Source organism: Phyllostomus discolor, chromosome 8 (genome assembly GCF_004126475.2).
Source record: "Phyllostomus discolor isolate MPI-MPIP mPhyDis1 chromosome 8, mPhyDis1.pri.v3, whole genome shotgun sequence".
NCBI lineage: Eukaryota > Metazoa > Chordata > Mammalia > Chiroptera > Phyllostomidae > Phyllostomus > Phyllostomus discolor.
The window spans coordinates 18,548,024-18,575,530 of NC_040910.2; the positions used below are offsets into that span (position 1 = coordinate 18,548,024).

Here is a 27,507-nt window from a genome sequence, read left to right on the forward strand (position 1 = left end):
TCTCTGCACCCTCACACCCCTGCTTCATGCATAAGGGCGCTCACTCCAAAGACGACTGGTCCACGGACACGAGCCTTTGTCCTTACAGCTCTGGTCTCCTACCGGGGTCATCAGGTCTGTCTGTCCTAGGATAGCCCCAGACGTCCTTGTTACTCTGCTCTCCTTATTGTTCCATAGAAGCCTGTATTCCTTTGCAGGGGATGCTGTCACAAAGCACCACAGACGGGCTGCTTAATCAACAAGATGTACTTTCCCACAGTTACAGAGGTGAGAGGCCTGAGATCAGGGTGTCCAGAGGGCTAGTTCCTCCTGAAGGACATGAGGGAAGAGTATCCCAGCATCCCTCAGTTTGTGGATGGCCAAGTTTTGCCCACGTGTGAGTTTACATCCAAATTTCCTCTTCTTATAAGGACAGCATTGATGTCAGATTAAGGCCCACCCTAATGACCTTATTTTACTTGAATCACCTCTTTAAAGACAACGTCCAAATGTGGTCACATCCTGAGGTACTGGAGGTTAGGACTTCAACACAGGAATTTGCAGGGAGACACATCTCAGCCCTTAACAATATCTTTAAAATAATCCTCTCTTTGTTTAAGCTGGGTTAAGTGAGTCTCTGTTGCTTGTAACGGAAAAAACCTTACCAAAACAGTTACATTTTCTGGGCTTCTATTATTTTTTAATTATTCATGTGTATCTTTCAAACCTCCCAATATTTTAATCTACACGAGAACAATAATATGCTAATAATATGCTGTAAAGGTTACTGAATTCTGCGTCTACAGACCAATTACCCTGCACACAATCGGTACAGAAAACAGAAAAGGCACAGAGAAGAACCCTGGCTGGGGCCAGCGCGGTGCGGCACCACCCAGACCCTCCTCCGGACAGAAACATTCCTTCTCCTAGCAACCAGGAGTGTTGGCGGTGGGCAGTTCACAGCTAGATTCCATCCCAAGAACTGCCGACAGAAGCCTCCTCACCAAGGTAATGCCCCATCCTTGGAGGCGGCCTGCATCCAATCATGCACAAGTCCAAGTGCCCAGCCTTCTTGCCTCAGTTCAGGACATCTTTGAAGGCCACCCCAGCTTCAGAGAAACTAGCGGGATGCCTTGAGGCCTCCGCTACAAATGCATTAGTTGGACTTTCCCTCTGCCCAATCCTACGTCCAACCCACCTTGAGGTATTGATCCTGATTCACTACCCAGTAAACTTCCTGCACACAAATATCTCTTCATTAAAGTCTATTTTCCAGATAATCTGGATAATCTGTGCAGTATCTTCTCCGGCTAATACCATAACGAAGATGAAAACAATAAGGAAAAATTAGCCAGGTGCTGGGTTAATTTCCTCTTTTCCATTTCTTGCTTTTGAAGAATTCTGCCCATCTTCTACTTCCTTGCTAGAGAAAAGGGTCCCTTTCTTGGTGTGCTGGGCCCTCTAACCTGCCCGTGGAGGCCGCTACTGCACCCACCCCTCCCCCACGGAGCAGGCACCGCCCCCCTCCCTTCCTACACAGCAGGGGGCACCTCAAGCCCCAGTTCCTTCCCCGGGTGGTCCTGCCGCTGCACTTTCAAGTCTGGTGGCTCGGTCCTGAATGAACATCAACGGGGAGAAAGGGGTGAAGCAGAGGAAGGTGAAGCCGACCCGGAGAAGCTGGTCCTGCCCCTCTTCTGCCCTCTGCCTGGGAGCCGGGGTCCAGGACGCAGAACTGCTAATTCTGAACACAGGGACATGGGCCCTGTTGGCCGTGCCTTCCTGCTGTCCCTTTTGCTGGGTGAGCCTCCACGTTGGGCTGGGGAGGGGAGGAGAGGTTGTTTTTGGCTCAAGAAGTTACTGTTGAGAACAAGATGGCACTCTGCGCATGTGATTTGACTTATAACAATGTGCCCTGAGAAAATCCTGAGAGGATACTATGTGCCAGTCACCTTTCCAAGTATCTCACATACAGTAGTAAACAAAACAGAGATCCCTGCCTTCATGGGGCTCATAATCAATGCACACAATTGAATGTGTACATTATGTAGCACATTAGGAAGTAATGAACACTACGATGGGAAAGGGGCTCTAGAGTGCAGGGACAAGAGGAGTGTTGTAATTTTAAATAGGGTAGGCAAGGACCGTTTCATTAAGACGGAGTCACCTGAGCAAAGGCTTGAAGCAGATGAGTGATTTGGCTAAGACGATCTAGGAGAAGAGAATTTCCAGCAGAGGGAACTGGAGGTGCAAACACTATTCAGTGATTTCAGGCATAAGCTTGTTCATTTATTTTTCTGGCCACTGGTGGTTCAAAGGCAGGGCAGGGTGAGAGTAGCCAAAAGGTAACAGGTGGCAAAGAGGAAAGGTACACAAATACTGCAAAATGCCAATTCAGTTAAAGAAAACAGGATGAAAGTAAACAGCTTATAAACCTTGACAGCATCTGAAGGCATCATTGTATCGACAACCAAACATCTTGATATTCCTTATGACAACCTTGATTCACCAAGTAAAAATTAGAATTATATTCTAGGTATACTCTACAGAAGGCGGGTAGGTATGTAATAATTCTCAAGATTTCCCACTAATGGGTAAACAGTTATACAGATTTTCCCTCTAATATCAATTTGAGGAATTTAAATATGTGGAAAGCCTATCTGTTCAGTGAATTTAGGTATTATGTTATTATATACTAATGATACGGTGTGTCTGTCTTAGGGTCTTGCTCATGCTCTTCTTCCAAAAAGAATAACCTACGGACAGGTGAGTGGTCTCCATTTGGGCCCCAAACTGCTGGGTTTGGCACTGGAACAGGATGGCGTATGGAGCTAGGCAGGACACAGGTCCTGGAAATGGGATTTGGGGGATGATAAGAAAATGGGGACAACGGGACACTCAGATCCACATTTCCCTCTCTTCTTTCTCTAGTGTGTGGACAACCTGTACACTCAGGCCGTATCTCGGGGGGACAGGATGCTGCCCAGGGGCGCTGGCCTTGGCAGGTCAGCCTGCACTTCGGCCTGAATCGGGTCTGTGGAGGCTGCCTCATCAGTGACAGGTGGATCCTGACTGTGGCACACTGCATACAAAGGTGGGTTCTAGTTCATGGCTAGAACTCAGGTAGGGTCTCAGTAAATATTTGAATGATTTCATGAATGAACCAACAGACGAATGAAGGTAGTAAGGTGGGTGAGTGGAAACCCTAGTCACCTTGGACCAGGGACAGGACCCAGGGGTGGAAAAAGAAACAAATAATGAAAAATAGGCACTGTGTTAGAAACTTTTCTTTTTGCCAAATGAATGCCTCAAACACCGGTCAGGGCGATCTGTCTTAAGCTTTCTGGGGGTCATAAACTCACAACCCGAGCGTTTTCTCAGAAATGTTAAGAAGAGCAAGGTGCCATAGGGTGAGGAGCCTCGGGAGGAGCCCACATAAAGCTCATGTTCTTAGCCGATAGCTAGTGAAGACGCAAAGTCTAGCAACGTAACAGAGTTTGGAAACACCCTCCCTGCGTGGAACCTCGAGATGACTGCAGCCCCCCTGACTGCAGCCCCATGAAAGACCATGAGCCAGAGGCGCCCAGCTAAGTCACACCTGGTTCCTGGCCCACAGGAACTGCGAGATAGGTGTGTGTTTGAAGCCTCTAAGCTCGTGTGATAACTTGTTATTCAACGATAGATAACTAATATATATACAGAAACCGAAATGAGGGGACTTCCCAGTAACAACCCTGAAAAGTCAAAAAAAAAAAATAGAGAAATAACTTTAAAATACTGAGAGAAAATTATTTCCAACCTAGAATTTTACCTCTATACAAATTATTGCTTAAGTGTGGGACAGAAATAAGATATTATCAAATATACAAATATGCAAATGTCAAATATACAAAACAGCAAAAATATCACCTCTCATGCACATTTTTTCAGGAAGCCACAGGAAAATGTGCTTCAACAAAATAAAGGGGGGAAACATGGGATCCAGAAGAAAAGAGGATACAACATAAAAGGGAATCCCAGGAAAATGATTTTAAAAACTGCCAAGATTGGAATTGGAGCAAGAGGGCAGGTGGCTAAAAAAAAAAGTATTGCCCTGGCTGGTGTGGCTCAGTGGACTGAGTGCTGGCCTGCGAACCAAAGGGTCGCTGGTCTGGTTCCCAGCTGGGGCAACATGCCCAGGTTGCAGGCCAGGTCCCCCGTGGGGGGGTGTGTGAGAGGCGGCCACGCATTGATGTTTCTCTCCCTCTCTTTCTCCCTCTCCTTCCCTCTCTTCCCCTCTCTCTAAAAATAAATAAATAAAATCTTTTTTTTTAAGTATTGATAGAATGCCTGGAGATTTTAACATACCCGATTTACACTTCTGGCAGATAGTTTGAGGGATGAGCAATCACTTACTGACAGGTAATCAGAAAACACAAAGAAGTGAGACCCCATTATTAACTCCAGGACAAGGAAACATTTTTATAAGAAATGTATTCACAGGACCCAATATGGTCCAGTAGTAAATAATGTTTACATGGTCACAACAACATACACATTAAATACTGATCTAACAAAAAGTTAGAATCCTTGGTGAGGAGGATGCTGAAAAGGAAGTGGGAAGCTGGCAGTGATGATTGGTTCAGTCCTCGCCTTTCAAATACCATCCTGTAAAAAAGACTAATACCAATAAATGGAGTTTCTTAAAAACACTGAGGAACACACTAAAAGACACGGCTAAGAGTTGAAAGAGATTGCCTTTGGAAAAGTGTGAACTAAAGACAGTAGAGCAGAGATTTATTTATTTATTTATTTATTTATTACCTCTTATCAAACTACTTGACATTTTAAATAGTATATATATATATATATATATAAACTTTGGTGAGTATACTTCATTTTGCAGTGTTATTTAGAAATAAAGCTCTAGTGCTCAGAAATCAAAACTGGCAATAAAAAAGACCAATGACTGCTGAGCATATAGGTGATGGCTAAAACCATGGAGAATGGTAGAGGTGAACAAGAGAACCAGGGAGAAAATGCAGGACGACAAAAGGCTGGCCATAATAAGCATGTGAGAGGATATCACAGAAACAGTAAACAACAACAACAACAACAAATAGTTGTCAGGAAGGGCAAGAAGGAGAAGAGGCAGACAAACCAACCCTCGCCCAAGTTGGAAGCAGCCTGGTTAATTCCCAGTGTATTACCTACCTTTCTTACAGTCTTACTGCTTGCTATACACAAGCAGCTTGTTCTGACCCAACTGTAACAGAGACGCTCCACTTTCTCTTCCCCTTAGCACCTGGATTCCTTGGTTATATACTGTGTCAATGGGATCAGTTACAGTAAACCATCCAAATGGCGCTACAAATCATCATGTGTCCCAAATCGTTTTCCATCCCCAAACCCAAGATATAGATGCGGACATCGTCTTATTGAAGCTGGTCACTACAGTTACCTTCACTTCTTCCATCCTGCCCATCTGCCTGCCCAACAGCACAAAGCAGTTGAATATTCCTGGCTCTTGCTGGGTGACTGGATGGGGAAGAGTTGATGAAAATGAAGGTAAGACTGGGTAGAGAAAGGGGATGTTTTATGTCACCCTCTCGTACCCACCCATTTCAGATGGTTCACATTCTAGATACATCATTACTAAGGCAAATATCTTTTGACAAAACCAGATCAACCTATTATCTGTACATCTTCAAATAAAATGTATTTTTTCACATTTTTATGTTTATTTACTCCTATATCCTGACTATAGAGTCTAGCTGTAACTGCAAGAGCAGATACTAACAATTTAAACACATAATTACCTCTCTGAAACAGAAGTTAACAAATCTGATTTAATACTTGGAGAGAGGGTAGTGTTTCTTTAATGATTTTAAAGTGTCCGTGTCACCTGTTTCCCAAGATGGAGTAAAGACAAAACAGAAAATGATTTGGGAGCAGAAAAGTAGTAAAGGAAAAGGTTTTAGAGTACATCTTTTCTTAATCAAAACATATCTGAATTTCTCTTTATTTGCAATGCTAGGAATACTCCACATTGGTGCATTTTAAAAACCTCAAACAAATAGAAATCATTTTGAATTGTCCATTGTTTTAGATTTCAGTGTACCAAAAGCATTCTTGCACTAGCACATACAATTAGAAAGTGATCATATTCTGCTTTTAGATTCCTATTTGGAAGTTTTGCATATTGTGACTGAATGCTGCCTTGTGCACCTTTCCAGATTGCTTTTCCTTTCGCTTGTCTGTCTCTACAGGTATTGATTACACTTCCACCCTCAAGGAGGTAGAAGTACCCATCATCAACCGCCAAACTTGTGAATTTATGTACAACTCAGTCAGCCCATTATTGCCAAACTTCACGCCGATGATCAAGAAAGACATGATTTGTGCTGGTGATGTTTCTAAAGGGAAGGATGCCTGCAAGGTTAGGTTTGCTGTTGAAATTCTTTAACATAAGTTCTGGATGTGAATCCAGGTATCCCTATCTGTAAACAACAGTGGATTAGGAGTCAGGATACAAGGGTTCTGACAGTAATTCTCGTGTTACCCTAGACAAGTCACTTAACTTTTAGCTATGAACTTAATCTCTTCAATTGCTGATCTAGAGCAATGATAAACCAACCACTGGTCACCGGGTTTTTACAAACTCCTAAATTTTTCTACATATATTAGGAGGTTGATATAGAATTGCCAACTTTTGTGTTTTTTTCAAGTAATAACATTTCATTTCATTCTACATTTAAAAGATGTCATCCCACTGTCTCCGGGTCATAACTGTCTGATGAAAAAACAGCCATCACTTGTGTCTTCCTCCACTGAGTATGTATGACAAGTTGTTTTGGTCTGGCTGCTTTCAATTTTCCTTCCTTTTTGACTGTCAGAAATTTGACTGTGATGTGCTAGGGATGATTTTCTTTGTATTTTTTTTTAACTAAACTTCACCAGGTTTTCCTTTTTTTTATTTTTTTAAGATTTTATTTATTTTTAGAGAGGGAAGGATGAAAGAAAGAGAGACAGAGAGAAACATCAATGTGCAGTTGCTGGGGGCCATGGCCTGCAACCCAGGCATGTGCCCTGACTGGGAATCGAACCTGCGACTCTTTGGTTCACAGCTCATGCTCAATCCACTGAGCTACGCCAGCCAGGGCTTGATTTTCTTTGTATTTATCCTATTTGGGATTTGTTGAGTTTCTAGCTTTTTTTAATCTATTCTTTTATCTTTCATCAAAACTTGAAAAATTTTATTCATTATTTCTTCAAATATTATTCTGCCTCATTTCTCTATTTTTCTCTTCTCATTAAAACCACAAACATGTAAGTTATACTTTTTTATATTTCCGCACAGGTCTGAATCTGTTCATTTTACTTTTTTCTTTTTCTCTTCTTCAAGATACTCTAAATTAATCCATATTCAAGATCATTATCTTTTTCTCCTGTCATCTATTTTTCTGTTACGTTCATCTAGTGGAATTTCTCAGGTATTTTATTTTTTATTTCTAGTATGATCACTCAGTTTTATTTCTTCTCTCCCCCCCCCCACACACACTTTTCTAAATCTCTACCAAGATTTCCTATCTATTTATTTATTGTTTGCAAGTCAAACAATGAGACGTGGCTTCACATTCACTAGGATGGCTACAATCAACATAGATAATGATAAGAGTTGACAAGCATGTGGGAAAATTGGAACTTTCATACACCTAATGGTAATGTAAAATGGTGCAGCTGCTTTGGAAAATTGTCTATTAGTTCCTCAAAAGGTTAAATATAGAGTTACCATGACCCAAGAATTCCACTCCTAATTATACACACTAGAGAAATAATAACATACGCCTATATAAAAACTTGGGCACAAAAAGTTCGTAACAGCTTTATTCATAATAGCCAAAAAGTGAAACAACCCAAAATGTCCACCAACTGATGACTAGATCAACAAAATGTAGTATGCCCACATAATGGGAGGTTATTCAGCCATTAAAAGAAATGGGGTAGTAATGCATATGGCAACACAGATGAACCTGAAAGAGGATGCTTAATGAAAGAAGCCTGACACAAAAGGTCACATATTATATTATCCCATCTATACTAAATGTCCAGATTATACCAATTCAGAAGGCAAAAAAGGTGGATCATTGGATGGCCTAGGACTGGAGGGGTGGGAGGAAATGAGGGTGACTGCTAATGGGCATGGGGTTTCTACTGGAGGTGATGACAATGTTCCAAAATGCAATGTGGTGATGATTCAACAACACTGTGAATCACTTACTAAAAAACTGGTACCCTTTGAATGGATGAATTGTAATGTATGTGAATTATATCAATAAAGCTGTTAACAGAAAGGAAAAGCAAGAATAAAAGACATACCACCAACTACTTATCATTTATATAACAGATTATTTTGACACTAAAAAAAAGCTGTAAGAAGCAAAGAACGTAAAATGAAGGGCAGCTCATTCAATTGAATAACTTTAGTGAAAAAAAAAAAACATATCACATTAACTTCTCCTACCACAAATGAGTATTTTGAAACTACTGATATACAGATGTAGCTAAGATCTCTGCCAATGTCAAATTCTATGATTCTGTAATTCCTGTGATCTCCTGCTACTACAGTGGAAAGACCAGCTCCCCCTGGAGTTCTGTAGCTCCACAGGCTCCGCCGTCCCGTTCTAAGGAACTCTCTCCACCTCTTGTAACCGCTCTCCTATTCTCCATCTTTTTCACTAGGCTCATGAGCTTTATCTCTTCCTCAGGGTGATTCTGGAGGGCCTCTGTCATGTAATATTGATGGTGTGTGGACCGTGATAGGACTGGTGAGCTGGGGATACCGATGTGGTGACGATCTTCCTACAGTCTACACCAATGTGACCTACTATCAAACATGGATTGAAGCCATTATTTCAAGAGCTGATGTTTGGAGGCCAACAATCTGGACTTATCTGACTTCCTGTTCCCTATTTTACTGTTCTCTCTGGCTCTTCTAGGACCCTCCTGGGCCTTGAGTCTAACATCTTACCAGGAAACTAGGCAGGCAAGGCTGAAGACATCAGCCAAGTACAGAGCTAGGGAGGGAATGCATGGAGAACAAACCTCAAGGCCAGAGAACTCACAGGAAAGTCCCTGGAAACTCTGGGTAACGTCATTAAAACGATTAGAAACGATTCTGGGTTCTTGATTTTATAAGTATATTTTAGTGGTTGGAAGGTAAACAGCCGAGAAATAAGGTTGCCCCTTCTAAGCATGGCATTCTTTATCCCTAACTATGCATCTTGCAAGGCAAGAAAGATGACTTCTATGAGCGAGTATTTATGAAAACAAATGAAACAGTTCCTGGAGAAGCAGGCAAGAAAAAAAGTACGCGTGAGGGCAAAAGGGAAGGACATTAAGGAAATAAATTAAGGGTTTACTTCCGTCCACAGGATGCATTATAGGCTTCTTACCTGGTCTATAGTTCTTATGTCCTCTACTATCATACGCTATCCCTCGGTAGCAGGAGGCCTAGTAAGAAATGCGTTTGTGTAGTTCAACTCTACAATGTCCAGAAATGTTTACTCTTTGAAATATCAGTGTAACCTATTGCCAAAAATGGATTAATGGCATGATCACAAGAACTGAAGTCTTGAGTTTTAATAATCTGGACCACTCCAGGTTGTTTAATACTGATTCTATAGTAAAGTGTAAATGTTTATAAGGAAGAGATTATATTCCCTACCTAAATAGCACACTTCTTTTTGTTGCACAATCAGATCACCTATACTATTCCTTCAGCTCAGAGCTAAGTTTTAAACTTAAGCTCAGCTGACATTCTTATCCTAGGTTATGTATAGTTCTACTCGTAACCCCTTTTTATTTAAATCATCCATCTCTCATCTGAATGAACTTACGTTTTATCACATCTGTGTAAGTCAGCGTTTGGAAACAATGTTGGAGGTTAAATAAATACATTTAATAGGAAGTGAGGGTAGGTTTGGAAACTTAAAATCCTTGCTAGCCCTTGCCTTCACCTCTCATCTGGACTACTCCAGCCACCTCTGAACCAGCACTCCCTCATCCTCCCCCTCACTTACACCTATGCTAAACGCCATTTATTCTCCATAGCACTCAGACTGTTTTAAAAATAAAGGTATGTTTTCTGCTTGTCTTCCCCTTGCCCTTGCTTACAGCACTTCCATTGTATCCATTCCATTGCTCGTAGAAAATAAGGACCAAAGTCCTTAACAGGACCCACCAAACCCTGTCAGATTGGGCCCCAGCCTGCCCCTGCAGCCTCATCAGCCTCACTCCATCCCATTCCGTAAGCTTTCACTTCCTCAAACACTCCAAGTCCTGTCTCAGCATGTGACTCATCCCTCCTTCCTGCTGCCTTCACCTACTTAATTCTGGTGCCTTAAGATCGCAGTTCACCTTTCGCTTCCTCAAGGAGGCTGTCCCCAGCTCTCCTGATGAGAACAAAGCCCACTAGTATGTATTCCCACAGCACTATGTAGTCCTCCTTCATAGGACTCAACATAGCTGTAATTTAACATTGGTTTGTACAGTCTTTTACTTTATAATGTCTTACCGAAATGTGTGGCCCACGAGAGAAAGAATTTTTGTTTTTGCCAACCACTGTACCCCAGTCTCAAATATTTGCTGAATGAATGCATGCATGCATGCGTAAATAACACTCAACCTCTTTGTCTCCGCAACTGACAACCATTTTACTTACTGAGGTAGCCCAGAACCTGGCACAGTGTCTTACTCTGGTAGGTTTCAAATATTAGTTAAATAAAATGATGAGGAAAGAACAGAATGTTTCAGCCCATTCTCTCCAACCATAAGGAACAAAAGAGAGAGAAGAGTACACAAAGCAGTTGAAAGGTTTCTCAAGGCAAGGATTCAAACTAAGTAATAAGCTCTAGAATGACACAGAGGGCAAAGCAAAATGTCAGCTAAAAGAACAAGAGAAAGAAAGGAGGGGCAAGGAGAGAGGAAAAGACTAAAATAAAGAACTAAAGACCAACAAATAAGAGGAGAAAGCCCACAAATACATGAATCAGGAAGACACAGCCAGAGGACATAAAGGTCAAGAAGTCTGGCTGGTGTGGCTCAATGGGTTCAGCACCGCCTGAGAACCAAAGGGTTAGGTCACCAGTTCAATTCCCAGTCAGGCCACATGCCTGGGTTGCAGGTCAGGTCCCCAGCAAGGGGTGTGCAAGAGGCAACCACACATTGGTGTTTTTCTCTCCTTCTCTCTCCCCCTCCCTTCCTCTCTCTCTAAAAATAAATAAAATCTTTCTAAAAAATGTTACAAAGATAGATATCTAACACACACAGTTCAAATCCCCATGTAACTGTCTTATCACTCACCCTATACACTCCTCATACTTAAAGATGTGTCAATATGCCTCTGACTCCTTTTTAAATGTTTATACAGATGTATACTTGTTTAACTTGCCTTTTAAAATTCAGCTTGCTTTTTAAAATTAGTTTATAATAACTGAAAATTGTGATTACAACTGCAAAGCTTCAACGTTGAGACATTTGATTCATTTTATTAAAAATTCCATATAGCTAGGCTAGATAAAAAGAAAACACAGCAGTTGATTGGTCAAAGAAAATCTGTGTCAATGAATTTTAAATAATGAAAAGATCTGGGCCTTAAAAATCTAAATTCCTAGAGCATTTTCAAAGGCAAGAATTTGGGTTTTAACAGAAACTACCTATCCCCTGAGTTCAGTGAAGCTATCTTTATTTCTGAAACACAGAGCTAACATGAAAGGAGACAGTATTTTTTAAATGCATTTGTTTCATATTCTTATTGTTCAGAAGCTACTGCATTGGTATCATAATGAAAAATACGTTAGCTCACCTAAAAAGGCCCAATAAACTAGTTCCAAAATGGGTACATGTTAACCTTCTAAAAACAGGTCACGGAGAAAGTAAAACAAAACCAATGTCTGTCTACCTTCCTTTGGAGCTCATGTGGCTTAGCCGAACCCTTCTAAGAAGTAACAATCCACTTAACATCCAGAGGAGGCATCCTATTGTTGGACCACGGTCAATATTGCACACAGTCAGCTTTGTATAATATGTTTCACCATGTGTTTGAGTGCCTACAAGTGAAAAACATCTACCAAATACCATGTGAGTTCAAAAGATTTGCTCTAGAAGAAAACTTTCTAGAAGAAGATTACATTTTTACAGCCATGAAAGTAAACTAAGCATAACAGGATAGACTTGGGAATTAACAGAAAAAACAGGTGAAAGGCCATGTTAAGAAATTTGAGCTTTAAGGTTTGAATGCAGGGGACTAACACAATAGGTTTGCATTTTAAAGACCTTATTTATTTATTTTTAGAGAGAAGGGAAGGGAGGGAGAAAGAGGGGGAGAAACATCAATGTGTGGTTGCCTCTCACGTGGCTCCCACTGGGAACCTGACTGGGAATCAAACCAGTGATCCTTTGGTTCGCAGCCCATGCTCAACCCACTGAGCTATGCCAGCCAGGGCTCGGTTTGCATTTTATAAAATCACTTTGGTGATTGTGCAGAAAATGGATTACAGAGAAGCAAGTTAAGAGGTAGAAAGGCCAGTTAGGGAGCTGTTGCAATGATGAGAGATGACTGGACCAGAAGGATAACAACAAAGATAAAGAGAAGAGGACAGAATCGTGAGCCACAAAGGAACAGATTCAACAGAATCTGGTAACTGACAGGTTAGTTGTAAGTATTCATGGTGAAGGAGAATGTTAAGAACTTCAGCTGGGTTTCTGACTTAGGGAACCTGAGGTATGTCACTTGGTGAGATATGGAACCTTGGAGAAGACAGCTTAAGGATGAAGAATGTAAGTTAAAGACATCATAAGTCCATGAAAAAGAAACCCAGACACATTATAGTCTTACAGTGTACATTTATTAAATAAGCAAGTTGAGAGAATTGGGATATATTCCAAAAGCTCGATGGACCAACTCCTAGTTATTTATGAGTTATACAGAGTTCATGAAAATTAGCAAACATTAGTTTCAGTCTCCTCCCACCAGCAAACCTTTACAGAAGCTCTTAGATGTTGTTGTCCCCAACGATTCACTGCCCTCCCGGTAGAAGGACTATCCACCCACTCAAGGTACCAGGTGACTTACGGAACCTCCTGCAAAAGGATTACACTTCCCCGAATCACATAAAGCTTGCCAAAGAAATGTGAGTAGAAGTGATATATGCCACTTTTGAGCAGGAGTCTTAAAAGCTGGCACACAGTTTGTCCATTGCTCTTCTCCCCAGATAGTGTGAACACTGAGAAAGAAGACATCTACTAAGAAGGGCTCCTGGTAGATAAGTGGGCTCAAACTAAAAAAAAAAAAAAAAGCCTAGCAGCCCTATCTACGCAGGCGCCTCCCGCACAAACCTTACTCAGAAAGAGGCCTGCACTGAACTACCTACCTCTGCACTGAACTGCCTCTGGGCATGGTGTTTCTGCCATCTGAGCCTGCCCTTACAAAATCCTGGAATCCTATTTTAACCAATAAAACTAAGGTTTTCCCCATCTGATTGGAGATGCATAGGTCCAACCAACCAGAGTAGCTGACCAAGTAAGACAGAGCCTTTTAGTCAAATCAAACTGTTCTGATTTGGAGCCCTCATTTGCATGAGGACAAACCAATCAGGGGTCAGGGGCAGGTACTGCTATTCACATAGCCAGCTCTCAGCTCTCCTCTGGCTCTGAGAGCGCACTTTCCTTTTCCACCAGACTGAAGACTGTGTTCCCCTGGCCAAGCTGAAACAGAGAAGTCTCACCAGAGCAGACTAGAGCAGTGCCAAGTAGACCAGCAAAGAGAGGAGCAGAGCAGAGCAGAGCAGTCCAGCCCGAGAGGGGCCCAGCACCAGGGCTGCCCCATAGCTGTGCTGTTTTCACAGCCTGTGCTGTATCACAATTATGCTGTTTTGTACCAAATAAAGTTTCTCTTCACCACACCCCAAACTGGGGATCCATGATTGGCACCAACGAGGTATTGCTCCTTTAGCCAGGACCCCAGAATGATGAAGACAAGTGAGCCAGAGCTGTGGCTCATCAATTGAATGTAACTATTGAAAGATAACTGAGCTCTCCAGGCTGTTTGTTACCACAGCATTAACAACAAAATGTGAGGGATACTGGTGTCTAACAAATAACAATGTTCCTTAGATTCCCCTCCTCTAGTCAAATTTCCTGGTGATCTGCTTAAGTAGTAATCTGATGAGAAAATAAAAGAGTTGTCCCAAGTATCCCAAAACTAAAACAAAGAATTTTAAACCTGAAAGGAACTTGATATTCTGGAGTCGGCAAACTTTTTCTGTAAAGGGCTATTCAGTAAATACTTGAGGCTTGCAAGCCACACGAATGTGGCACAAAAGCAGCCACATACAATATAAAAATGATGAGCATGTCTATGCTCTAATAAAACCTTATTTACAAACACAGGGAGTGAGCCAGATTTGGCCCACAGGTCTGTAGTTTCCAAGACACTGTCAGTGAGGAGTCTGAGATGCAAATAGATTAAATTAAGATCGCACAGCTGGCTAATGACAGGCTGAGCGTTAGCACGTAGGGCTCTTGAGTCTACTCCTCTAGACAATGTTCTATCGGGTCACGAGACAGAGATGAAAGAAAAAATAAGGCAGAGAATCAGAGAACACTCAGGTGAGTTTTGATTATGTTAAACAGCTTTTAACAGTTTTGATTATAAATGAGGATCTGCTTTTCAAGAGATTATGGTTGTCATAAAAACAAGCCAGTGTCATAAAACCAAACAGGTGAACATGTGATAAATTAGGCAGTGTTTGAAAAATGATCTTCACAGGAAACAATGATATACCTCCTTCCTACTACCATTTCCTTGGACACTTTATCAATCATTTGTTTTATCAACAGGACAGCATTTGCTATGATCATTGCAATAACTTATCTTGAGGCAAAACAGGTTTTTAAAAAATACCATAAAGTGAGCAACAAATACACTAGACCAGCAGCAGGCAATTATTTCTCATGGTATTTAAATTTACTTTTCTTTAATTTTCAAAGTAATACTCACAGGAGGACATGCAAACACTACAGAAGTATATAAAGTGACACACTCCAGCTCTCCTCAATTTCACTCCCCCGAGTGTTAACACATGACTGACTTACATCAGAACGGTGTAATAAAGCTACTTTCTCTGAGCCAACTCTTAAAAACAAAGAGGAATACGCAGTTCCCCTGGCTAGACAGCCCTGTCCAAATCATGTTTTAAAAAGCAACAGAGAGGTCAGAGGTTGTCTGTGGCCTGCAAATGAGAAAACCAAGCTTCCTGTGCACTCTTAACCAAATGAGGGAGGCTCCTGACACACTTGATAAAATGAGTAAGAATATCCATTTCTTCTCTTTGGATACTTTATTGGGAAAACGGGTCAGTTTGCTCATAAAAAGACCAACAGTCTTTCATCAGTTTTGAAATCCAGACTTGAGTGATCCGTAAAATCAGCAAAGTAAGGAACTCCAAAAGTCTGTCCTCCACAAAACAATAAAAAAAACTGCCAGAATCAACTTTTTTGGAACTCTGGAAACTAACTAGAAGCTTGCAGAAACTACTAGCTGCACTTAAGTATAGTAAAACACTTAAGAAAAAGTAGCTGGGTTTTGGCTGGGTAGTGAGCTTTGTGGCACTTCCCCATCCTCCAGCTCAGTAGCAGCCTTGAAATAACAGCCTGCCTTCCTGGTACCAGTACCTGTACCAATACCAAAGATTGCAGAACTGACCTCATTCACAAAGAACTGTAATAATTTGTTTTGACCTATCTGGTGGTGCACACTGGAAGACTGGCACAAAAGACAACTTCATCTTCTTGCCTAATTCAGGACTCTCCAAGTGCTAAAAAGTGGCTAGCTGGAGGGAGTTGGTTGAAAACATTTACAAGCAAAAAATAGCTGGTGCTGCACCAGGCAATGAATAATAATAGTCGGGGCAAACAAGAGACTAACCAAACAGGCTGGGAGGGAAGGCTAGACAATCAGAGGCTTTGGAGAATAAGGGCTTTGAAAAGCTCCCACATATTCTTGGGAATCAAGAAGACCACATCCATCCCAGGGTAGGTGCATGCTCAGAAAAGATCTGAGAAGGCCCTAAGCTCTGCCTCTGGGTGACTTTCAGGTCCTGCACAAGCGGAAAGAGAGGGCTAAGGGAAGCTCTGTGGCAATACACGGAGCCCATCTGCAGAGACAGAGATTTTGCCTTGTCTGGGTGGCTCCCTTGGTTGGACCATGATCCCCCTACACCAAAAGATGTGGGTTCAATTCCCGGTCAGGGCAGATTTAGATTGCAGGTTCCATCCCTGGCCAGGGTGTATACAGGAAGCAACCGATGGATGTTTCTTAAAAACATCCGTTCTTTGTTAGAAGAATTACTTAAATTCCTGGAATATATGAAGCGCTAAATAAGGTTGATAATGTTTTTTTCAGACATGCTAAACAGTTGCAACTTTTATTTAATTAAAAAATGTGTTCATTGAGATAGTTTCCCACTTTCTTTAAAATCCTTACCTGAGGATATGTTTAATCATTTTAGACAGGCAGAAGAAGGGCGTGGGGGAAAGAGAGGAAAAAAATCCACCTGAGAGAGAAATCACCAGGTGGCTCCCCGCGCCCAGATGGGGGATGGAACCTGCAACCCTGGTCGGAGCTGACCAGGACGAGCCGCACCCTTTCCGTGCGCGGGGCAACACTCCAACCAGCCGAGCCACCTGGCCGGCGCAGAAGTCGGCACTTCCGAAAAGCTTACTGCAGCATTAAGAAATCTAGTTTCCAATTAAAAGGCAAAGAATGAAAGAACATTGCCATGTAAACCTCCTAATTCTTCATCATCTTTATAAAACATTCATTGTCGACCTGTGAAGTGATCATTCCAAATTACTTTTTACAAGGTCTACAAAATCCTGACACTCAAGGAGGTACCGAGAGGTTGACGTGCCACAGAAGTACTTGTCATCATATTTAACGCTTATAACAAATGTGCTCTAATTAAGGGTTAGTACTAAATGTCCGGCGCCATTGCCCCTCTCCGGGAAACACTGTCAAATGACAACCTTCTTTTCCCAAGTCTAGGAATGGTAGCAACCTTGGACTTGGTCACTCGCTTTGCCCCCCTACATCCTGTGTCACCAACCCGTCAATCCTCGCTCAAAAACTATCTCCCAACATCCGTCGTGCACACTATTCCACACACAGATGGGGTTTAGGGTTTTAAGAGCGAGCAGCAGCTGCCACTAACGACCACTTCCATCCTCCCAGGGTCCCTCTCTCCCTACCTGAAAACTAGCCTCCTTTCCTCGCCCCAATCACCGAGGTGACGTTTGAACGGGCGCCCAAGAGGGCCGCAACCGGCGAGCGCTCGCACACAGAACCTCCGGCAGTTGCCGGACGTGTGTGCGCAGGCGCCGTGCAGGCCGCAGGGGCACCCGGGGAAGGGCCGGGGCGCTCGGGGCTCCACCACGGCCGCCAAGGAGGCCCCGAAGGGAAGCGTGAGGAAGGACTCGAGCGCTGGACCTGACGTCCATTTGCTGGGCTCAAAGCCTGGCGCCTGCTGTACTGGTGGCACCAAGTGGCAAACGTCTAAAGCGCTTCTAAAAAAAGGGAAGAGGAATATGTGAAGGTTCTTGCCTGTTAAAACATACTGCTTCTTCTCAACAGGGTAAGCTGTGGGCAGCAGCGCCATTTGCTTTCTATCATTGTGTACGTAGGGATTTGGGTTTGATAATCAAACTAACAAAAAAAATAAAAGTTATATTAAATCATTTTTTTTAAAAACCTATTCTGCTTGATAGGTATGTCTTCAACAGAAGTGTCAGGCACTGTTGTGAGTCATGGGGCTGTAACAGTGATTTTCAACCCGTGTGCCACAAGAATTTTTAAAAGATGCAATACCTGACACTTTAGACAGGGGCACAGGCCTCTTTCCCCTTAAACTGTCAAATAAAAAAATAACAACAGCCAACACAATAGCCATCTGGTGTGAATAAATCAAAATTAGAGATTTTTTTTATCAGAGTAGCAGAAACATGTATTTTTTGGTTTGCTGCAGAATTTCAGTGCATAATTAGTTTATGTGTGCTACAAGATAAAAAATGTTGAAGATCGCTGGGTTATAACAACGAACAAAACAAGTGTCTTCCTTTATGGAACTAACTCATTACTGAAAAGCCAGACTGTTGGCTCATGCATGGAATCCGCCAGTTTTACTCGCTCTCCATTCTAGGGAGAGAGAGTAACCTCGAACAGCCCCAGGCCCAAGGTCCCACTCACAGAAGCAGCTGCTGGTGATTCTCAGTCCTGGAATGCAGCTGGCAAGGTGAGCACCCAGGCGAAGGAACCGGACAGGGGTAAGTCTGAAAAGGTACCTGTCTAGTTGTCACAGGCCTCTGAGGTAAACTGGCACAAAAACCTCGCCCAAAAGGGACACTCTGTACAGGATGGTGGCTGCCAGTCCTACTTAGAGACTCGTCCTTGGGGAGGCTGACTGTGGGGAAAACAAAAAGAGCCAGTTACTTCAGTAACTTCAGAAGCCTTGGGCACAGAGGTAAACCGAGTCACAAAAATGGTGGTGTTATTGATACAAGGGATTAACCGTCATCCCAATTTACAAAGGAGTGTTTTCTGGAGTAGTTATTTGCTGTCACTTTCCTAGGGCTAACTCTTATTCCAGATGACTTCTGAAGTGACCTCTTGTGTGTGCACACTTACCTGTGCATCCTGTTAACAAGCCTGCATCCGCTAGCCCAGATTACCAGAGTCTGGCCCCTATTTCTTGCAATCAGGTAATATAACTATCATACACCTTACTTTCCAGTTATTTCAATGATAGCTCCTTACATCAGTCTTCATGTGGAGCCTTATCTTCTTCCACTTAAGATAATAGAGGGGTTGAATAAAATTCATGTATAAAATGCATGGTGGGTTTATTTTGTTTGACTAAAAGTCAGTACAACTTATGATGGAAGAACAGAACAGTTCAAACCACAAGAAATCACACTGCGACCACTTAATGTCCCATGTTTAAATAGGACCCTAAGCTGACGCTCACCTCACACAGAACTTCAAGCATCCAGCTCCCCAGCAACCATTCCAGAAGTAACTAAGCAGGAAATTGGAGGGTGGGGCTGTAAGCGTGTCCTTTTCAGAGCTCCCCAGTGGGTTCTGACCCTCAGCCAGCACCCAGAACCCCGACACTGAGGCAGAGGTAACTGGGGGTCTGCAGCAGCAGCGTCACCTGGAGTTCGTCAGAAATGCAGAATCTCAGGCTCCACCCCAACCTACTCAATCAGGACCTGCATTCTTACAAGCTCTCCAGGTGGATTGGTAGGCATATGAAAGTTTACAAAGTACTGTTGAGAGGAGCCATTGCTACAGAAGTGTGACCAATTCCAAACCACGTTATAAAGCTGAATGCCTCAAGAAGTTTTCTACGAAAAAGAAACAGAAAGAGAACAGCATGAGAAATGTCATGTTTGTGATATTAGGAATTTCACATTAAGCTTCTAATTAATAGGACCATTCAAATGCAAGTCTGCGTATTTTAAAACTTGCAATGCCACTCCCTCCAAGTGCATCCCGCTTACAAACCACACCCTCCACTGAGTTCTGCCTCAGCTGAGTGAAACCAGTCTGCCTCATCACCTCCAGAGAGCTCCAGTTGTCTCCACTAAGCTAGCAGTGTGTGCGCTGAGGGGGAGTCCTTGGGAGAAAATAAACAGGGGTGTGGTGACAAGGCAAGGAGGGATCGTTTACATGGGTGACCCCATGTTGGGCACCTGCCCTTTTTGTGTGTGAACACCTCTGTCCTAGTTTCAAAGGACTATTTGGAAATGGCAACATTTAATGCCAGAAAAACTAATCATCTACATGCCATGCAAACATTTTCTCCTGTGCCCTGTTTTTGGCCACGTCTCACGAGAAAAGGCCTTTAGCTGTCCTCCAGTAAAGCGATTCCCTGATTAATGTCGCTTCAGGGAGCAGCACTCCGGTACAGGGAAGGCAGCCATATTGAAAGTAAATGAACTCTGAATCCTAAGCAGCGGCCCTGGCTTGCATCATAGGGCTCATCGGCAACTGCAGTTGTGCATCTCACATGCATCAGAGCAGAGGCGAAATCACCTCCCTTCACGGCTCCTATTTATTTAGTCCCTGGGAAGTATTCAGACCTGGAGCCAAGTAAAATGACAGACACAGAAAACTATTTTCAGATTCTATAGGGTTCCTTTTTAATACATCACACATGAGAACTTGAAGTTTACAACCATCTTCCCCATAAAGTTATAGAGTTAAAGAGTAATTCCCATTCAAAAGATGCAAATAAAGGCAGGGGGTGGGGTGGGGGGTGGGGAGAGCTCTTAAGTGATTTGTCCAAGGTGACATTACAATAAAACACAAAGTAACGACAAGATTCTAGGTATCCTAAGGGAAACTTAGATTAACAAAATGCGTTACAGCCTGGTGGTAAGAAGAGAGAAAGGTGATCAGGTCAGAATTTATATCAGACAGTGCATTCAGGGCCTAGTTATAGAGACCTAAGATAACAATGGCTTAAACAGGACAAGAGGTTTTCCTTTTTCCCTCAAATAAAGCAGGAAGCAAGCAGTCAGAAGCTCAGATGATGACTTCTATCATTGGGGAACTGAGATTCTACCTACTTTTCTGCTCCACCATGCTCAGTGCATGGATTCCATCTTCAAGGTAACCTCATGGCCCAGAGTAGCTGCTGTGAACTATATATACATCCTTGTTCCTGGTAGGAGGGGGAAGGAAGATGATAAAGGCAAAAGGATATTCTGTGCAGCTGAGTCGTCTTTCAGGAACTTTCCTAGAAACCCTACCCAGTAACTTTTAGTTGCATCTCCTTAGCAGGCTGGCAGAAGTACTTCCTAGGTGGCAGACTGCCACGGCCGGCAACACAAGGTTCGGGCAGATGAAGGGCTTGAATACTGGGTAGGCCACTAGAAGTCCCTGCCACAGAATCCTCCTGTGTGTCACTTGCTGCCTATATGACCCCAAATAGATTATTTATTCCCTCTAGGCTTCAGGTTCATCTGTAAAAATGAAGGACATCATCACGTGGTATGAGGGCTGTGAAAAATAGATGTAAAACAATGGGAATTTATATATTATGCACCCAGTACACAATAAACATTAACTCATGATTCGCTGATGATCCTAGTCCAATGCTTTTCCAAATTCTTCTATTTTAACTTCCTCTCTATTTTCAAAAATTAGGAAGGAGCTCATATTAGTCCTGTTACCTACAGATACTCCAGTATGAATGAGTTTTAGTCATAAGTCACCTCAACTGGACATGCATGCGAAAAATGATGTAGTCAGAGTGGCATCCCAGAGGAAATACCTTGCACGTCTTACTCCTCAAATCTCTGAAATATTTATACTCAGCTAAAGAACCTCCGAACCGAGCCAACGTGATAGTGTCTCCTGAAGAAGTGCTTGCAACACTGACAGGAAAGCTGACATTCTGGCTACCAGATTAAAAATTAAAGACATTCTTTAGAATTAGCACCACATATATTCAAAGAATAACTTAGCTTACTTGCACCTATAGAAATTCCATCTCTGACTTAACACCAAGAGAAATCCCTTCCTGCTATTCATGTAATTATTCCCCTTCCCTTTCACATAACATCCCTTGCCTTTCTTCACAGTAAGAACACTATTTGGGTTTCTGCCTGAATCCACGCTTCACGAATAGCTCCCGTATTTTGCGGGGATCTCAAGCACTATTGCCTCCCAACTCTGGCCTTTTATCTTTAGGTTAACAACATAAAAAAGTGCTAATGATTTTATAGGCATTTACTATATGCCTAGTCATGTTCTAAGGGTGTTACATTACTAACTTAACCTTCAAAGCCTACATAACAGGTTTTATTAATATCCTCACTTTATAAATAAAAAATGGATGCACAGAGAGGTTAGGTAATTTGTCCAAAGTCACACAGTTAGTAAGAGATGGTCCAAGAAATGAACCAAGGCAGTCTGGTTCTCTTATGTTAAACTCCAGCTGACGGTCACCATGGACTACTTTATATACTTTTCTCCTTTATTTTATTTAAAGATTTATTTATTTTCAGGGAAAGGAGAAGGAAGGGAGAAAGGGAGAGAAACTTCGATATGTGAGAGAAACTTTGATTGGTTGCCTCTTTCTCACCCCCAGATGGGGACCTGGCCCACAACCCAGGCATGTGCCCCAACAGGGAATCAAACCAGAGACCTTTTGGTTCACAGGCTGGTGCTCAATCCACTGAGCCACACCAGTCAGGACTATATACTTATCTCCTTTAAAATGTATTGGTCTTACCTTCCCTAATTCTGTTACATGTTCTTTAAAAGCAGGGATACTATTTCATATATCCTTTGTATTCCTCATATTTTCTATACCATTTTGCATTCATTATATTGATGGGGATAAAAGAACTCAGTGAGTACACGATTTTTAAACAATGTGTAAGTATATTATAGTTTCCATGGGACTTATAATAACTTTCTCAAAATAAATTTAGACAACTCTGGAATTCTAATAAAAACAGGGAGATGGTGGCCCAGAATAATTAATGCAGTTTCCAAAAACTAACTTCTTTAAAAAAAAAAGATTTATTTATTTATTTTTAGAGAGGGGAAGGGAGAAAGAGAGGGAGAGGAACATCAATGTGTGGTTGCCTCTCGCACGCCCCCTACTGGGGACCTGGCCTGCAACCCAGGCATGTACCCTGACTGGGAATCAAACTGGCGACCCTTTGGTTTGAAGGCTGGCACTCAATCCACTGAGCCACACCAGCCAAGGCTAAAAACTAACTTCTTAGGGCCACAAACTCTGGGCCATATGTTATATGAATCAACTCAAAGAAACTATAGTTTATGACTTGAAACACACAATAGAGGCAACTGAGTTGCAGTTATACCTAACTGTGGTATTTTAGAGTAAGCCTTCAATATTTCTGAGTCTTAATTTACTTATCTTTAATATGGGAAAGAAAAAATTTACCCTCTTTCCTCTTAGGATCTTTAAGAATCAAGTTAAATTAGGCTGTGAAAGCTCTTCCTAAGCAAAAAAAAGAAACAGATGTAAAGTATTTCTAAATATATAACAAGGAACATGCAAGTATAATCATGTAAGGCATTAATAACAACTGACTGTCATTAACAGTAGGATAGTTTGGAAAAATATGAACTTTCATGTCAGAAAGACCAGAATTCAAGTTCCCATTCCACCAGTTACTAGCTGATGGACCTTGGGCAAGTTTCTCACATGTTTCTGAGCCTCAATCTTTGCAGTTATAAAATGGAGAAATAGTACCTACTTAACAGGGTTTAACGTGTGAGAGGCACCTGGTTCATGGTGAACACAACCAATTGTATTCTGTGCCCTTATACTGGACAATATTGATTATTTTACTCAAAACATATCAGAGAACTTACCTCAGTTCTTCCAGAGTTTACCATAAGGACATCAACATATAAAAAGAATAGTTTATTTAATATTTACTAAACCCTATTTAATGCCTGCCACTCTCCTGGGTGATTAGGGGAGGATCTAGAATGTTATGTTCCAGGCCCCTAGATCAGTTAGGGATTCTCAGACCCAGGTGACAGCCTGATGAAAGCTATGCTGCCTCTCTCCGGAGAAGGTTACAAAACTTTTAGAAGACAACACAAGAGAAATAGGCAAATGTGTTCATGACCCTGGGGAAGGGGACAGTGGGGGAAGGAGGGACACTATAAAGAAAAAGATTCATAAGTAGGCCTACATTAAAATTAAGAATTTCCACATCAAAAGAGACCTTAAAGAAAATTTCAAAAATAAGCCACAGAGTGGAAGATATTTGCAATATATGCAATCCAAAAAAGTTGATTCTTGTGTAAAGAACTCCAACAAATCAGTAAAATATGATAGACAAAAAATGTGACAGATATATTTATACAATGAAAATAATCTACATGTAACAGCTGCATGTAACAACATGCATAAATCTTACCAACTTACTATTGAGTGAAAAAAAGCATGACATTAAAGGATACATTACAGAATGATTCCACTCATGGACCTGTAAAATTGGTCAAACTAAACAATATTGTATAGGGATGCATCTGTTATGCATATGCATACAGGAAAAACTGTACAGAAAAATAAGGAGGTAATAATCACAGAAGTAAAAAAAAGTGGAATTGAGAGGGATCCGAGTCTGCTTCCAGGTTACTGACATTATTCTTCCTTGACTTGGGCACAGGTTACAAGAATTTTACAGGCCCACTGTGTTACTGAGATTCGTTCACTTTATTGTGCCTCACGGAACCTGCATTAAAGGGACCACCCTCCACTAGCGAAAAGATAACTCACTTTATTGCGGTGGTCTGAAACCGAACCTGCAATATCTCTGAGGTATGCCCGCATTTTATAATTTACAGGTTTTTGTATGCTATCCTGAATGTACCTTGCAAAAATAAGCAAACACACTTCCACCACCACACCTAAAGTTAGCAGGGAGAGTAATTCAGATTCCCTCAAGTTAAACCCCAAACTTACGTATGGTGTCAAGCTACAGGGAGATCAAAGAAAAAAAAATCTCTAGATTGGAAAGTGGCAAGGGAAGGAGGAAGTGATGAGAACAGGAAAAGGGAAAGACTGGAAAGAAACACGAAGCAGAAGAAGGAGGAGGCCTCTGGGTCAGTTCACGCTCTCACTTGGAGAGGGAACAACACGCAGGCAGTACAGACAGAAGGAACAAATGCCCAAGCTTGGTAAGGAATGCGACGGTGTCTGAAAACCCCAGTAACTAATGAGGGGACGGAGGAGCAGAGCTTCCAAAGAAATGTATAAACTTAAATAATGAATCCCAAAAGAAAGAAGACCAGTGATGGAAAGTTTAACCCTCTACCCACTCTTTAATATCGCTGCCCCTCGCCTGCCCCTTAACGGAGACAGGGTATGTTAAATGGTTAGAAACTGCGAACATCAATTTCTGAGTGAAATACAGCATGTCCTGTCTCAGCAAAACAACTATTAGAGAGGAAAAATCCGCTCTGCCAGCCTTGGGAAATTAAGGAACTACTAGTAAAAGCACCACTTCCACCAGCATCGGTATTCGTACTGCTGAAGCGAGCACTCCACTAGTCTTGGAATAAATGCACACATTGCAACTAAACGAGAAACATATACCTGGATTGTGTCTAGTTTGACCTCTAGTACAGAGAGCTCTTCACAGTGGGGCCCTCCTTAGAGAGAGTGAAGTTTTTTGCTGAAAGTACTAGGACTCCATGGTAGCCTACACTGTTTAAATCAGCAAGTGAATGGAGATACATCTTTGTAAAGTTTTTTCACTGTATTCTTGGAAAATAATATTTACTCATTTCATATTATACCGTGAGGTCTGGATTTACACTGAACAAAACTATCATTTTCAAAATTGATGGTGTCCAATGTGTTATTCTGGTAAGGAGTCCTAGTGATGGGCATACAAAATTATTTTTAAGGTTCCACAAGCCTACCAAGGGCATCAAGGTAACCATTTCTTCATACTACACTCAAATTCTATCCTTTTGTACTATTTTCTTCCTTCCACTTGTTCCCCACAGACCCATTAACTCCTCCTAATTCTCCAACTTTCTCTTAGGTTAAGGGACACATATGGAAAAGCCTGCCCATGACTTGATAGAATATTCACTATATTGCACTTTCTAAAGACACTATAACGAATTGTACTCATCTCTCTCATTTCTCCACCTCCCTTTTGTAGTCAATTCCCCAGTTTCTTCTCTGTCAGATAAGGCTATCCAGTTGGAACCAAAGGCCAAAGAATTCCTATTATGTTTGAAAAGCCACTGGGAAGAGTTTAGAAAGGGTGTCCATTTTTATGTATTCACTGTTCCACTTATGTGCCAAACTATTGATCAGCGCCGCCTTAGTGACTCCCAAAACACATAAAAGTGATTTTAGGCCCATAAGTGACTCTCTGTCCAAATGAATTGCCTTTGGAATGTTCTATTCTGGACTGGGAGGCTGGTGAGCTCCAGCGGTGTTGGGGGCAGGGAACCAAGTCTCGGGTCCAAACTTGGGAGACACCGAAACCAGACTAGACTATTAGCACGTGGTTCTACCTGGCTGCCGCAGCCCAGGCAAACCTCTCCACAGGGGTGTCGTCCTCCACGGGTCTCTGACTCACCCAGAGATAAGCAATCACCTGGGCCACAAGGTCCGAGGCAGCAGCTCCAGGAGTCAGTGAGCACACGGAAAATTTGTACTTTGGCCCCTGGGCCCTGGCAGGTAGACACCAGTGTGAATTTCCTCTGGCTCCGCCCAAAAGTGAGGACGAGGATGGGTAAGCCAGTCTCCGAAAGGTGCGGGTCTCATCCGGGCGGGTGAGGAAGCCGCTGCCTTCCAGGGCAGGACCTGCGGCCTCGGGGCGCCCGGCCCTCGGTCCCGCGTCCCCCCTCACGCTCCCCGCGCCCCTCACCTGCGGCCGAGTGGCCCGGGAGCGCACGGCCCCGGGCGCGGCGCGAGCCCCCGAGCTCCCGCAGCTCTTCCTCCTCGTCGTCCCACCGCCGGCCCTCAGCCATGGGCGAGGCGCGGAGGCGCAGCTGCGGGACCGCGGACCAGCACCGGGTGCCCCCACGCCAGCACCCTCGGGGCCTGGAGGGCGGCCCCGGGGAAGAAGCTGCAGCAGCGGCGCCGGCGGCGGCGGAATCGGCTACCTCTGCGGGCTCCACCTGCAGCTGCTGGGGGAGCGGCCTGGCGCAGGCCGAGCCGGTTTCCCCGCCTCCTCCTCCTCCTCCTCCTCCCAGCGTACCGGCCTCTTTCTCCCCGCTTTCGCTCTCCCACTCTCTTCCCCCTTCCTCCTTCCCTTCCCCGCCCGGCGGACTTGGAGCCGGGACCTGTGGGTTCGGCTGCGCCTCCTCGGGGAGGGGTTACCGGCCACTGAGCACACCCGCCCCCACGCCCCCGCCGCGGGCGTGTGCGCGCACACACACACACACACACACACAGTCACACACGCTGGGACCACAGGCTCGCTCCACCAAAACCAACGTACACAAAATAAACAAACAGGGGTGGGGGGGAGGTGGCCTGGCCTCTTCCTGCCCTTTCACAGTATTCCGGTGTCAACAGGAAACCCATTTGCTTGACACTTAAACAAAAGGAGGAGGAAGAGGAGGAAGCTGCCCCTAGCGGGACTAGGAGAGACGGGACAGCTGGGAGCCGCTGAACTTGGGAACAAACTCGGCTTGGAGTTTGGTCGAGACACTGCGCAGTTTGTTTGTTTGTTTTTATTCCTCTTTTCGCCCTTTAAAATCGATCGTCGCCAGAGCACAGAGGATTTTGGGGATAGTGAAGCTACGCGTAGAATGTACAAGGTCGAGAGTGAACCCCCATGTAAAGTGGACCTTGGGCGAGCGCGTGTCTTGTAGCTCCTTCAGTTGGAGAGTGGACCACTGCGGGGGGGTGGGCGGCGAGGCTGTGCCTGTGTGGGGCCGTGGTTATGGGGGAAATCTCCGTCTTC

The 27,507-nt window shown here is 43.1% G+C and overlaps 1 protein-coding gene across 5 annotated transcripts in view; it reads right to left on the reverse strand.

Annotated features, from left to right (window-relative positions):
- Positions 1 to 26,780, reverse strand: part of SH3D19 (SH3 domain containing 19) — a 150,718-nt gene extending 123,938 nt beyond the window's left edge. For 2 of the 5 annotated variants that reach the window (XM_036031890.1, XM_036031889.1), the window contains exon 1: positions 26,464 to 26,775. In XM_036031890.1, coding sequence (XP_035887783.1) covers positions 26,464 to 26,566 — 103 coding nt within the window. In that variant the 5' untranslated portion in view covers positions 26,567 to 26,775. Of the gene's footprint in view, positions 1 to 26,463 lie in introns of all 5 variants that reach the window. The other 3 variants (XM_036031888.1, XM_036031887.1, XM_036031892.1) reach the window with 3 other exon arrangements.
- Positions 26,781 to 27,507: the final 727 nt, after the last annotated feature.